Consider the following 14,477-nt stretch of genomic DNA (forward strand, 5'->3'; position numbering starts at 1 on the left):
CTTTTTGAAACCCAAACCATTTTAATCATTTTTTCATTTAATTTTTTGAAATCACATGCATAGGATTTATGATCAATTGACCCCAACAATAACATGAAACATTTGAAATAGGAGTTGATGAAGCTTTAACAAACATATTTTTAAAAAATTTTTGCTTCTTTTGTAGTTTATATCCTAATCCAGTCTTATTAAATGCAGCTTTTTGTTCATTTAATAACAAATACAATTTTTCGGAGCTATAAGTAAATTTCTCTACAAATGATTTAAATTTTTTTAGCTTATCATTTAAGTTTAGATTTTCATAAGCTAATGGATTAAGTTTTTCAAAAATCTTTTTCTTTTCATGACTTAAATTAAGATTTTGCTTCTTTAGTTGTTTGTCAATCTTATTTTATTAAATTCAGTTAAAAGATTTGTAAATGCTTCTTGTAACTCATCAAAAGTAAAATCTAAGAAAGTTTCAGTATTTACCTCATCTTGATGAGCCATCAAGCAAAGATTGGCAACTTCTTGTACTTTTTTATCGGAGCTAAAGTCCTCACTATCACTCCATTATGCCATCATTGCTTTCTTCTTGACCTTCTTGCTGGATTTTTTGAGAAGAGAGTAGTCCATTTTGAAGTGACCGGATTTTTTGCATTCAAAGCATATGGGAAGTTCTTTGTCTTTCTCTCTCTCTATCTTTGCTTGATTCTCCTTTAAATGGTTTTCTTTTAAAGTTTTGCTTCTTCCTTTTCATGAATCTTTTGAACTTCCTTGCTATTAGTGTCGGGTCATCTTCTTCCTCTTCTTCATCGGATTCTTCACTATCATCATCCTTGGAGGTTGTAGTCTTGAGAGCTATGATCTTCTTCTTTTTGATTTTTTTCTCCATATTTTGCCTCATGGTTAACTTATGAGTCATTAAAGATCCAAGGAGTTCTTCCAATAATGGTAGCTTGTTGAGGTCTTCGGCTTCTTGAATTGCGGTGACCTACGCTTCCCAAGTCATTGAAAGTGAACTAAAAATTTTACAGACGAGCTCACTGTTAGAATAAGATTTTTTAAAGCTTTTCAAATCATTAATAATATCAGTAAATCTAATAAACATATCAGTAATAGATTCATTTGATTCCATTTTAAATGATTCATATCTATGAACAAGCATATTAATCTTTGACTCCTTGGTTGGTACCCTTATGGGTAACCTCCAACCTATCCCAAATCTCCTTAGCAGAAATGCAAGTAGAAATTTTATTGAATTTATTAGCATCTAATGTACAATATAGAACATTCATAGTTTTTGCATTCAATTCTATTAATTTCATATCATGCTCATCCCAATCCTCTTCAGGCTTGGAAACATCATTACCATCTACTTTTATTGTGAGTGTGTGTGGACCTTTGACTATAACTCTCCAAAGTTGATAGTCAAGTGTTCGAATGTAAATACGCATGCGTGCTTTCCAATATGTATAGTTTGTTTTATTGAACAAATGTGGACGGTTAGTTGATTGCCCTTCAGCAAGAGATGCACTCATTTGTATTGCCATTTGATCTTAACTCTTGATTGTTAAATCAAATGCAAGTGAGTACCGAGTTTTGATACCACTTGTCTAGTAGAACAACCCAAGAGAGGAATTAGATTTTTCAAAATTTAAGCAAATAATGTGTTGTTTTGAAAAATTAGTGAAGTAATGATGAGTGTAAAAATAGGCATGCAGAAATATAAATGTAAGGAGAGTAAGAAAGAAGAACATAATCACAAACACAGTCGATGTATAGTGGTTAGGTGTCTTTTGTACCTATATTCACTCAAGATCCACTTGAAAATTTCACTATAATCTTTTCAAGATTACAGTCGGATAGTTTTCTATGCTCACTATTCAAAATCTAGTTGGTTTTACATCGGATTACCAACTACAACCAACAAACAAGCCAACCCTTGGCTTACACTCCAATTCTTAGGCTTGGATGGGCTTATCTCCTAGCTTCAAACCTCTTATTGAAGCAGTTACAACAAGAACAAAAGTAGAAGGACATGAAAATAAAAAACTCCTTTAACGAGCAATAAAGTCGATAAAGCTCTTGGCTCTTCTTTTGTGAAAGCTTTTGAATAGATAAGCTTGTCTTCTTGTTGGAGAGAATCTCTTGATTTGATGTTTCAAGTAGTTGGAAAATGAATGCTCTTTTTTCAATGCTTTTGGACTTGTTTTTTATTTTTATTTCTTCACTTTGATTCTCTTGTCTTGTCATTTCAAAAAGTTGTTGGAGACTTTAAATCACTGTTTGGAACCTCAAAAAATCATTTTTAATCGTTGGATCCAAAAAATAGCTATTGGAAGCATTTCTGGACCATTCTGAATTTTTTGCAGAACTAGCCATTAGAATTTGAGTCGATTAAGATTAAACTTGAGTCGACTCAACTTGAGCCTTGAGTCGACTCAACAACTTGTGAGTCTTTTGTTCAAAAATCAGCTCTGTTGGCATCCTGTGGCTTCGACTCGAGCAACTTGAGTCGGCTCGACTCAAGCTCGCCTATGAGTCGACTCATGCTAGACTTGAGTTGACTCGAAAATGTGCAAAAATGCTTTTGCGTGTGGTTCTGGTTGAGTCGACTCGGGACCATCTTGAGTCGGCTCAAAGTGCCCTCCACTGAATTTTTTTGTGATATTTTTCAATTTGAATCTCTTCAATTTCAAACTTCAAATATCTTCCTTCAGCATTGTTTGAGATGTGCAATGCCCTTCAAAGGCTTCAGATTCTTCTTTTTTATTCTCAAATGTATTATTGAATTTTTTTTTTTTTGATACTCTACAATTTTTTCTGAAAGATGATCTTAAGAAGCTTATTAGTTCAAATATATACTCAAACGTTTTGTTATTCATCAAAATCAATCTTTGGGGTCAATAATTTCTCTTCTAGGTGGAACAAGTAGAAGTTGATGTATTATGGTTTGTTTCAGCAAGAATATGTATCTGAAAACTTGAGGTTTTTGTAAGTTTATTTCCAACTATGGTACTTTGTCTCTTTTCTTGTTTCTTAAATATAACTGCATGCCTATGTTAACACGTAATTCAGGTCATGACGTAATGGTTGGTGTGGTGGTTTGTTGCTTGTTCTCTTGTTGTGATGTGTTGTTCTTTCTTCTTGATATCTCCTGGCTGATCATGTCCTAAAAGCTCTGGAAGTTTCTGGGACTCCAAATTTCATTGTAAGTCCTTGAGAACTGCCTTGGTGGAGAGAGGAAGTTCTTATACTGCATGGACAAGTTTCTAGCTCTATATTCTTTGTTGCTGTTGCTTGTGCCTCAGCATTTGTCCTGTTATAGAAAATATGCATGCCTGAATGGTATCGACTTGTTGGCTAAGCTCTATTGATTTATTGCTGCCACTGCTGCTGCTTGTGCATCGGAATCTGCTTGTTTTGTTCTATTTTATGTTCTTTCAGCATATGGAGTCTGTATTGCTACTGAGTAGATTAAGACAGCAATTAAGAGCCTGTCATCGCTACTCCATACTCTTGTTTATGTCCATTTTATCCTTCTCAACATATATTTATGCATCTAAAGCCTTTATTTCCATGCTTTCTTATCCAAGACATTTGTGCTGCATAGAGTTCCCTTAGAGGCAGAAATGCTTTGCAGAAAGAGTAGTTGCCTGATTTTTATCACACCTGGGACTATGGCACGTCATGAAATAAATTGTGATCTATCATTGCATGCAGAAGTGGCTCAATCAAGGTATTTTCTTCCTGTGCTTGTGAAACTAGTGTTTGAAATAGTATTTGTTATCGTAGTGACCTTTATTTAACTTGTATGTGGTTCCCTTGCAATGTTCACTTGTACAATGTGGTCATGATACCTTATAGAGGTCCCTGATTCTAGCTTAACTAGGATTTCTCATTTATTTGCTATGCTATGTGCCCCTCTCTCTCTCTGTTTTTTTTTTTTTCCTCTCGTTTCGGTAAGTTTATGATTGCTGGTTTGAAGTTTCTCTTAGCCTATGGGAACGATGTTACTGAACATGATTTAGTATAATGCGAGGGGTATACTTGGCATCGATTTTGGTCAACATGTGATATGATATCAAATTGGTTTGATTATGGCTAGGACAATTATTCAACCGACATCATTACATTGTCTGAGCTCGTTCATACTTGAAATTTGATAACAGCATTTGACCAGAGCTGGCTTATTCTCTGTACTCCTGGAGGGCTTGCGAGCAATTTGTGTGCAACTTGTTGCTGATGCCCATACCTTGTATTTATATCTTGTTCAAGGATTTATATGGATCTATTGTATTATTATAATATGTTGACATCACCGTTGATGACAGTAAAACTCATCTTTTGATGACAGCACTGCTGCAGACAGCGTACACACAATTACACATACCTAAAGTGTTGCATGCCAAATTCGTTAATCATCTTTTAGGACTGCCTGATTAGTGTTCAAGGATCCGTGCCTGAATTAGGGCAGCAAGTCATTGACGTTGCATCCAGCAAAATGAATTGTATTCAAGCTTCATTCAAAGCAAAGTCTGCGGTATTGATAAATACCAATATATGCCGATAGTATGGAAGGCATATTGGGCGCAACGATATTATAATAGAATGATACCAGTATAGGATCCAATATTGAGATAGCAAATATTCATTGAAAGTTCATTTATTAGGGACCGAAGCAGGTTTTCTCATCACAACAGTTTCCTTGGTGATCAGTGTTGCCAACTTTTAGCTTCTACTTTTCAGTGCAACCATGCAGTTGGTCATGCTTCTGCTTTCTCTGTTTCTACTTCCGTATAATGAAGCTCAGTGCCAGGTCACAGACAACACAATAAGACTACTTTTGAGCAAAGGAAACAAGGTAAAAAAGCACCAGGATCTGGAATTGGTGAATTGGAAAGGAAAGCAGAAGACAAATCAAGCCCAGTGGACTCGTAGATACACACATTGCACTTCATTTTATCATTCCTGGTACCTTGTTTCAAGGTGGAATTGGCGTCTCCAAACTCCTCTGTTCAAATAAGTTAGATGAGGGAACCAGACCAGCATCGAAGTACAAGTTTTGAAGAACAAAAATTCCCACCGGGATGACCAGTTCTGCCTGAATGATGCACACTATCGGCTTCTGCTGTATTGAAGGCTCATGATATGCTCAGTGCTCGGTAAGCTTGGTAGCAATTCAACCCTTGAACCCCATATTTGATCCCGAACATATTGTACTGTCATGGAAGGAGGAAGCTGTTGGCCTTTACATGTAATCACTACCTGATTAGTTACATGGATGTGTTAGTATGGTGTGAGAAAAAGATAATTAGAAAGGGCAGGCAGGATGTACGCAAAGTAGTAAATTACAAGTTAAGCATGAACAAATCGGTAAGCTTTCTATTTCTTTTTTAACAAAATCGATACCGATGTATCTCCATCAGATCTGGTTTGAAACTTTCTTCCATAGGCTATGTTATTCCTAAAGTCTGAAGAACGACGCATCATAGGACAAGTTCACTTACCATAAGAAATATTTTAGTTTATTGTGATCATGTTTACTTTTAATGATACTATAGATGCACATAATCACATATCGCAGATATGTTGAAAAGCAGCTTTCTAACCATCAAATGTTAGTTCCAATGATACCGTCTCTTGCCCTCTAAGCAAGAGGCCACGGGCTTGATTGTGTTTCGCTCATCGGTTAATTAATTTTCCTAATTCTGTGAGCAATGACTCAGCCTGCCTGCAGGCCTAAGCTCTAGCCTAGGTGGGGTGCGTATTAGGGTAGCAGCTGGGGATCAACCCCTCTGGTCTCCCAAAATTTAAAAAAAAGAAATATATTCTATTGTATTCTAGAAAAAGTAATATTCGACTACAAATGCATAAAAAATTTATTGTTCTTAGCTTTACTAGTAAGTTTGATGCAAGAAATATTGCATCCAACACGTGAATTAAGTGCCTTTTGCTTCCAATATTCATGGATAAGTTACCGTCCCACCGAAAGAGGGAGGGATTTGAGAGAGGTGAGGAGATGCTTGAAGGTGGGAAAGAGAGTTGAACAAGGCTTATCTAATATCTAAATTTTAGGAACAAAATAAACCACCTTTGAGGGGTATCAAAGTTACTTGAATTCTTGTATGCATGGGATTAGATTTTACAATTAAAAATAATTGTGATAATTATCCTAGCTTAGCACTCAAGAGATTCTATGTTTGAATCTTGGATGGTACATCTTAAAAAATTTAGAGTAAAGTAACTATATATTACATATATCATTTTAGCTTATTAAACTTAATAGAATCTCAGATATCAACCCATACAATTATTCATATTGACCAATTTTTAATCACTTTTTTACTTCCATAAATAAGTTTTTTATTAATAAATCTTGAAATCAATATTTAAATGTAGTTTTTAATTCAAATTTGTCTCATCGGTTCAGGTTTCCATATGTCGGTTCAAAAAAATCAGTTTAAATCTTGGAAAATCTAAACTTCCATTAAATTTTTTCATTTAACATATTGGTCTAAGATAAACTGATAACCATCTGGGATACTCAATACTTTATATTTTGAATGTAGGCTTGATATATATATATATATATATATATATATATATATATATATATATATATATATATATATGCTATCATGATCTCGTCATCAGGAGCTGACGTCTGCTTTACTCTTGGGGTCATGGACGAAACCCTTTCCTCCGGTCCTCTGGTCCACAGCTATGCGTGGACGTAACTCCCATTTCCCGGGCAGCGTTTTGCCTATCGAAAACGATTGCTGCAGCTGCCCGAACCACCACCGTAGGCTGCCCGCCCCCTCACTATTCCTTACGTCGCACCAACCCCACAACCCAGTTCCCTTGCTTTCTGACTAAGAACCAACATCACCCCATAAACTAACAACAACACGCCTTATACATGGATACATACAAAATAATCATGTATCATTGATGATAAATTTCTATATAAATTAAGTCATACAATTAAAAATTAAATAATTCCGAGAGAAAATAATTCATATTTTACTTTTGTAGTTGAAAAATCCCATTTTCATTGGGATTAATAAAATGTGAACAGCTACAATAAGCATAAAATCTAAAGATAGATTTCAGTACACGACAGGCTAAATGTACATGGTAGATTCCAACATCCTGCAAGGGTTTGTTGTTGTAAACCATGCAACGTAACAGTAAACTAGCTCAATTTTAATATAGTCCATGGCTCATGGCATGGTTGTGCAGCAAATGTGTGATATGATTAGCTAAATCACTTAGGGTAGATGGGAGAGTTGCTCAACATAGGGTTCGGACATTTTTATAATCTAGCTAATATTGTCATACTTTGACTAATATTGTTGGTCAATGTGATTGTCTGGGTAGTTTGGTTAGATCGTTTTAATTGTCCCTTTCACTATAAACTTGATTTTATAATTTTCTTACATTTGTTATCACATTATTAAAAATAGTTTATGCTTACTTAAAAACAATTAGAAATCTCTATTATCATTCTAAAAAAATTCCCTATTAAGTCTACGGATTGGGATAAATGATCCCTCTTAGAAACAAAACGGTCTTTCTATTATTAATTCAAAAAGCTGAGTCTAGTTAATTAACCAATCAATCCCCTATTATTGACTGAATCTCAAGTGACATTGTATTATTTAAGTAAATAATAGTAGCACCCCTCTTCTTGCAACATTCGTTGAAAAAACGATGCAGAATGTGACTTGGATAATATCTTGATAGACTTCAAATTTCGTATCCTGAGTCTACAGAATTGAACTTTCTCTTACATTGGTTGGTTTAATTTTTTTTTTTTTTAGAAAAAATGTTATGACTCCACCAATTTGAGTGAAAGAAAAAGTACTACAAATATGCTCAGTTTAAAACGTGGGATCAGAAGAGATAACTATCTTCCATGAAAGTGTGAAAGTAAGAACAGTATGCACATCGATGACAGCATTGCTATCGCCATCTAAGAGATAAGAACTCATAGGCATCTCCTTTTTTTATTTTTTTTATTTCTTTGGTTATACATATGCATCTCCTTTTTGATAAAAGAAAAAACGGTATGATATTTTTTTTTCCTAAAAAAAAGACACTATTTTGGTTTGGGCCAAGTAGGGGGACCAGACCTCCGGTATTACATCAGTCAGAGAGAGGGGACGATCCTATCCTATAACCACGCCGAGGAATCGGTCAGGATTTTTTTTTTTTTTCCTTCTGTTTTTGGCCATCCTACTCTTTACCTAACTTAAGGTGACACGCATACAAACATATCATCTCATGCACGTCTCTCTCACGTTCCCTTTCCTATTGCCACCCTCCCCTTGTCGTAGAAGCCAAAACAAGTCAATATTCCTCCAACCCCACCTTTATCATTAGTTGCAATCATAAAGAGGAACAATGGGAACACCTCCATACCCAAATCTCCATGTTTTTAGCCTTAAAATGTTGTCTTAAGCCTTTATAATCCCCATGCATCCCATTCATGGGTTCAATAAATCTCCTCCACAAAGGGGAAGGTGGCCCGTTCTTTTTTCTCATGTTCTGATGCTTTCCGCTTCGCCCACTTAGAATCATTTTGTTGTTGATAAAAACTCCCATGCAATGCCTCTGTCCATTGCCTATCATGCCTTTTTATGTTGTGGATGAGATGATGGGAGACTTCAATATTCCAAAAAGGTGCACCACTTAGGGCCTCCATTGGTAACCTAATGACAATTTTAGGGGGCCTGTGGGGTCTTGTGTTAGCTGCCGTGAGCCATGCGAAAGCATGACAAAGAATATTGATCACCACCATAGTCATGCAGAGGAGAATGAAGACTTGCATCATAAAATACTATGCATGTAGCACTCGATAGCTGCCATCAAGAGATGGATGACCATCAATCAAGGTAGCCTTACGTGTTATATATGGTGTGCCTAGTTTGATAGTTGCCCATATTCTGATGATGACCATCGAGTGCCGCACATCATACCATAGAGGATCCTGGGTCTATACAAATAGTCCACGTGTTATGTTCATGATGCCTCTACAAGAGAATTTTGGGCAGCTTTGCCATTACCTTTTTTTCTTTTTCCACATTAGTGTTTTCATTCAGGCCATGTAATCATAGTCGGAGATGTTGCTTAGGTTGCAAGGTCAATGCATTCCAGGCTGATGGCTTATAATGATGAAAATGGTCTCCATAATAGACTATGTCTTTGTAATGGTTACGTGGGTGTATGGTTTGCTAATCCATAGTTTTCATTTGATGCCGCTGTAGGCTGTCAACATACTAGTTTGCACATTAAAAAAATGGGGCAAGAAGAATGCTTCAAAATGGACAATATGAAGATCGAAAGCTTGACAAATTTGAATTATCATTGCACCATGAGGTCACTTAACATGTATGTCTTGAGGATTTGGGTTTCAATCATTAAGAAATTATTTTTCTGTAAATTTAGGTGACATGTTTCTCATATAGTTTTAATCATTCTCTTTTCAGGGGCAAGGCATGCATGTGTGAAGTGGAATGTGCAGTTGGTTTCTATAACAGATGGCAAACTATGTAATATCTTAGCTACCATCCCAGCCCTTCCCATTCGTTCACACCGTTTGAGCATCAATCAATGCATTTAATACAAACTACGGCTAAATCCAAAGATTAAGAGAACACAAGGGATTGATGTTCTATAGTTGACCTTAGAAATAAAAAATTAGAAATATATAATGATATATATGTTTAAAAAAGTACTATACGGGAGGAATGATGATAATATTGTTACACACTAATGTCCACGTTAACAAATCATGAGGATCATATAATTAAATATAATAGAATGTTTAAGTAAGGAAGAACAAGTTGTGGCTGACAAGTAAACACAGAATGCAGTTGGTGCAAGAATCTGATCCAAATTGAAGGTAGTTCCTAGAATTTGCCCATTGACTTTTTTCTCTCTTTTTTAAGTAACACTAGAAATCACAAATCTGCCCATTGACGTGAAAAGGTCATATTCATCTCTTTCTTACTATATATCACGGAAAAAGAACTTAAATTTCTGAAATAAGTTCAAATTAATCTCTTCTATTATCAATACACATGGTTAAGAAGTGATGGAATAACATAATTTTAATTGGTTGGGCCTAAGTTGCAGCATTATGATCTTATGCATAAACCTGATATTATGTAGTCCTTATTGAAGAGATTAAAGAAACTTCTGCAGACAAACGAAAACTACGAGTAAATAATTTGTGCTAAACAATTAAAAAATGATGTGCTAAAGTACGTGTTTGATAGAAAACACAATGGAATAGAGTACTACATACACAGACAACTAGAATGTCTTGAATAGCTAGCGAGAATGGAAGACCAAATGAAACACAGCTTTAAGCCATAAATTAAATATTCTGGCCCACATATGAACCCAAAGGAAAGACAACCTCTAAGTAAATTAATCCTTGATTGAATTTATACTTGATGATATGGATATTAATGTGGAAGTTACCGTGTAACAAGAATATAAAATTTTCTTCTTAGATTTTTAAGGAAAATTCTCTCAAAAAAGAGGAAATTTAAAACAAGAAAATTCCTGAAAAACAAGACCTAGTTAACTTGTGCTTTTCAACTTCGGAAAAGAAAATCTTGCCTATCTCTTGTAAATGATAACTCACAAAAAATATGGTAGAAGAAAGGATATATATGCAAACATTGATGACTTTTCTGTCTCTGTAAGGCACCAAAATATGGGTGTAAATTTGTAAAATTTCCAATTATCAATTACTTATATCTTGTTTTTGTTTTCACTTCTTTCTTTCGTTTTAGGTTTTCGTCGGTCTTAAACTTTGTAAATTTAATTAGCTTCAGTTACAAATTACCTTGCCTTATGGATGTGTTAGAGTTTTGTTTGTTTATGGCATTAAGAGATCCAACTTCTTAGAATTCAATATTCCTTTTCTTTTTGATGCAAAATCTCCTACGCATGGAAATGCTAAAACTAAGAAAGATGGGTAACTAAAGGATAAAAAGGAAATTTGCTCAAAAAGAGGAAGAAGAAGAGAGAAGGCAGCAAAGTCTGAGGGACAGATATTCTATAGGTATCACTCATACATCTAGAGAGGTAGCGATAGATAGATACATAGACACACACACATGCACACATGCAGAGAGAGAGAGAGAGAGAGAGGGACAAGAAAACAAGCGAACATTGCAAGCAAGTACTAATTTGCGTCTTAGGCTAGAGAATTCTGAAAGAAAGAGTCCAGACAATCATTTTTATTCTAAACGTATCCTTTTAGCTCTTCAATTTTTCCCTTGCCTCAAGAGGAGTCAAATTCCTACCTTCAAACTAGAGAATTAGCATTGTAAATAATTATTCTGCTATTTCTTTTGGCACTCAGATTTGGTAAAAATAAATGCTTTAATTAAGGAGAAATCTTCTGATATTAGTGTCTACTTAAGGATAACAAGAGAACTTTCTTCTATTTGATACTGCTTTCTTATGCATCTATTCATGTTGTTTAACTAAATAAATGTAGAACAAATTCCATTCAAATACTCTTACAATACAGGTAGAATGATCTCAGCCATACCTTGGAACTGTAATTTAGTAGCATTTAGTTTAAGAAGCCAACAAGACGGGCCAGCTGGTGGGAACCCCTCTCATGTTGGGGGGAGGTCACGGGTTCGTAGCCCGAGGGAGGTATTCCCTCCATGTTTCTCGGCATACACATGTGTGCACTACTTTGGCACAGTTTGCACATACATTAAATTTTGGAACTATGTGTCTAAGGCGTCTGCAAGCAGGAAAAAATTTTAAAATTGCTTCTTCAACAAATGTTTTATTGAAGGAATTCTCATGGAAATTCTATAATTAATTATTAGCTTCATTTTTGATAATATTTGCAGATAGCTTTCATCAAATGTAATTAGAGGGCTCCAGCATTTGCAGAGTTTTCAACTTATAACGACCATGGAGTTCTTAATAAACTAGTGAATACTAGTCAACCGAAAAAAACGGGGAAATAGTAAGTGAAGAGTCCATTACTTGTGATATTTTCAACACTAATAATGACAACGCCGAGATCCAGAATGTTATATGGATTTCTCCCTCTTTAATTTTTAGAGGGCTAATAGTTTAATTAGGACATGTCTTCACCTCTAATTTATGTCTTAAATAATTTCTGTAATCGATCACGAGATTTAGAACTAAAGGCATCAAGAACCTATGCAAGCGAACCATCTGCATCTTAACGCCCGCACCTAATAAACCCCTCACCACCACTGACAACAAACGATTTACCAAATCTGATTTGTCTCAACCCAGGTTAGAGAACCTTAATCATAGAAAATAATGTTGTGCCACTCAGATACATACGTTTCACCTAAACATATAGCTACAATAGCAAGCATTCAGCATAAGAATCCTTTTGGATCTCAAGTTCCTTTCACTCTTCCAACACCAATCATGAAGATGTAAGACTAATAGGTGCCTAAAACCATGTAGATGAACTCATGCATGGGTTTGATTCTAGTTATGGATTTCTGTCAAGTCAATCTAGCTAGTCTTCATTACGTAAACATGGGTGAATAAAGTCCTACAAGCAACCAGCACCAATTACCTAATATAACCAGAAGGAAACAAATGGAGAAATGGCTTAGAGTTTACCTGAGTTTCATCTAGTCCAAGCTTCTCAGCCAAGTACTTCATCAGCAATCCAACTGTCATCCTCCCGTCTCTGCAAAACAAACATTTTTTTATAGAGTAAAGAGAACAAAATCCAGCACCCGAGAGGAGAAGAATTCGGAATGCAATAGAAAAAAGGCTGAGGCGAAAGGATACATAATCTGGAAAAACGGAAAAGAAAAAAGAAAAGATCACACGAGACAAAAGGGTAGCAAAAAGTACTTGATCCTCAAGTAGCTCTTGGGTATCTGAGGCAAAAAGGGTTCCTTCCCCCTGCATTAAAAAGAAAAAGTTCACCCCATCAAAATCTTTAATGGAAAATAGTGCGAGGGGGGAAATCACACACTCACAACCTTGAAGAAAGCAAAAAATAAAAAGACATTAGGCTTTCTTCCTTATTCCATAAAAGTGCAATCCATGAAAAGAACAATACATCCATAAGGGCTAAACATAAACAGTAGTAGAAGTATGATCGAAATCTAGAAATTAAATAGGTAATGAACCTTGCCCTCAAAACTCCCTCACAACTCACTGGTTTTGTGCCGCTTGGAGCAAGAACCACACTCCGGTGTGCTGCCTTGCCGGTGGGCTAACCACCCTCATCGAGCCGCCGATCTCCACCGGCAGGCCCAGGCTCGCCGATGGGAGCATGAATTGCCCCCAGTTATAGGCTGTTAACGTCGGCAACGGCCTCGAGGAGATGCTCGCCATTGCACCGGCACTCCGGTACCCCGCTGCCACCGCCGGAAACAATGGCACCATCGTGGGACCACTAGCGACCGGCAATGGAGGCCGCGAGGGACCTGATGACCTATCAGAGAACAAGTTAAGCTCCACTGCCTCACCCCTACTCCTGTCCGTTCTATTTGTTGGATCTACCGGAGCATCATCATCTAGCCTCGAACCACCAGACGGCCGGCCACCGATGCCTAATTGGAGCCACCCTTGGTAGTTGTCATCACCTTCTTTAGAGCTAGGCCCCGCCTCCTCTCCTTCCTCCTCGTTGTTGCCGCTACCCTGAGGAACCTCCTCGGCCATCAGGCCAGGTAGCGATGAAGTCTTTTCTCGCTGGAATTCCGATTGGATGTCGCCGAAATGGCTACCATAGCTGTTGTAGTGTCGCCGGAGAAGGTTACGTGCCGGGACCATCATGTTATATTGATTTCTTCTGGGGTTGCCGCCGTCCGATCGTTTCCATGATGGTAGTAGCAGACATGTACTACTTATATATATATACACACATCAGGGAAAGGAATATTAGAAGAAGAAGAAGAAGAGAGGTTGTGGGTATTGGAAAGAGCAGGACGAGATGAAGCAAAGGTAGTGGAGGCTGTAGGATGGGGACAGTGAGGTTAGGGCTTCTTCTTCCTCTATGAGGAACAAAGGAGAAGACAGGGAGAAGAGAGAGGCTTTGGGATCTCACTTTCCATGGATTCCCCAATTTGTGTGGCTTGTGGAGATGAAATAGTTAGAGATGGTGGGAAGTCAAGGTAGATCTTTGTAATTTTATATGTTATTAAGTATTATTAAATATGTGAATTTTTATGAGGGTATGTAAACGAGTACACGGAATTTGGATGCCGTATTTGAGATTTTTTAATCACATGCGATAGAGAGAGAAAATTTCTACGTACCTGAGAATTTGGATTGTGGGGTCCACATTTCGTGTTGATTGTTGATTAGTTTGGCGTATTGAAGTGCAAGATTATAATAACATCCACGTGCTATTGTTATATAAGGTGATGAAGTTTTTTTTTTTACATTTAAACCCTTATATTTTTTTTTTATCACTTAAACCTTTGTATGTTTCATCTATTGGGAAT

At 36.5% G+C, this 14,477-nt stretch overlaps 1 protein-coding gene across 1 annotated transcript; it reads right to left on the bottom strand.

Moving 5' to 3' along the window:
* Nucleotides 1-4,600: 4,600 nt before the first annotated feature.
* On the bottom strand, nt 4,601-14,110 carry LOC105034785 (uncharacterized). Its single transcript, XM_010910066.3, has 4 exons — nt 13,187-14,110; nt 12,877-12,927; nt 12,637-12,706; nt 4,601-5,250 (listed from the first exon to the last, which is right to left on the bottom strand). Exons 1-4 carry the CDS (start codon nt 13,804-13,806, stop codon nt 5,101-5,103), a joined length of 891 nt encoding a protein of 296 aa, XP_010908368.1. The 5' UTR covers nt 13,807-14,110; the 3' UTR covers nt 4,601-5,100.
* Nucleotides 14,111-14,477: the final 367 nt, after the last annotated feature.

The sequence above is a fragment of the Elaeis guineensis genome, chromosome 7 (assembly GCF_000442705.2).
Source record: "Elaeis guineensis isolate ETL-2024a chromosome 7, EG11, whole genome shotgun sequence".
NCBI lineage: Eukaryota > Viridiplantae > Streptophyta > Magnoliopsida > Arecales > Arecaceae > Elaeis > Elaeis guineensis.

Bases quoted from the DNA above. Each gene is read 5' to 3' on its own strand.
- LOC105034785 (XM_010910066.3), bottom strand. From the start codon at position 13,806: ATGATGGTCCCGGCACGTAACCTTCTCCGGCGACACTACAACAGCTAT. The intron at 12,928-13,186 runs GTGAGTTGTGAG...TTTTTAATGCAG, and splicing joins CTCCAAGCGGCACAAAACCA to GGGGAAGGAACCCTTTTTGC. The intron at 5,251-12,636 runs GTAAACTCTAAG...GTAACTAATCAG, and splicing joins TTGGACTAGATGAAACTCAG to GTAGTGATTACATGTAAAGG.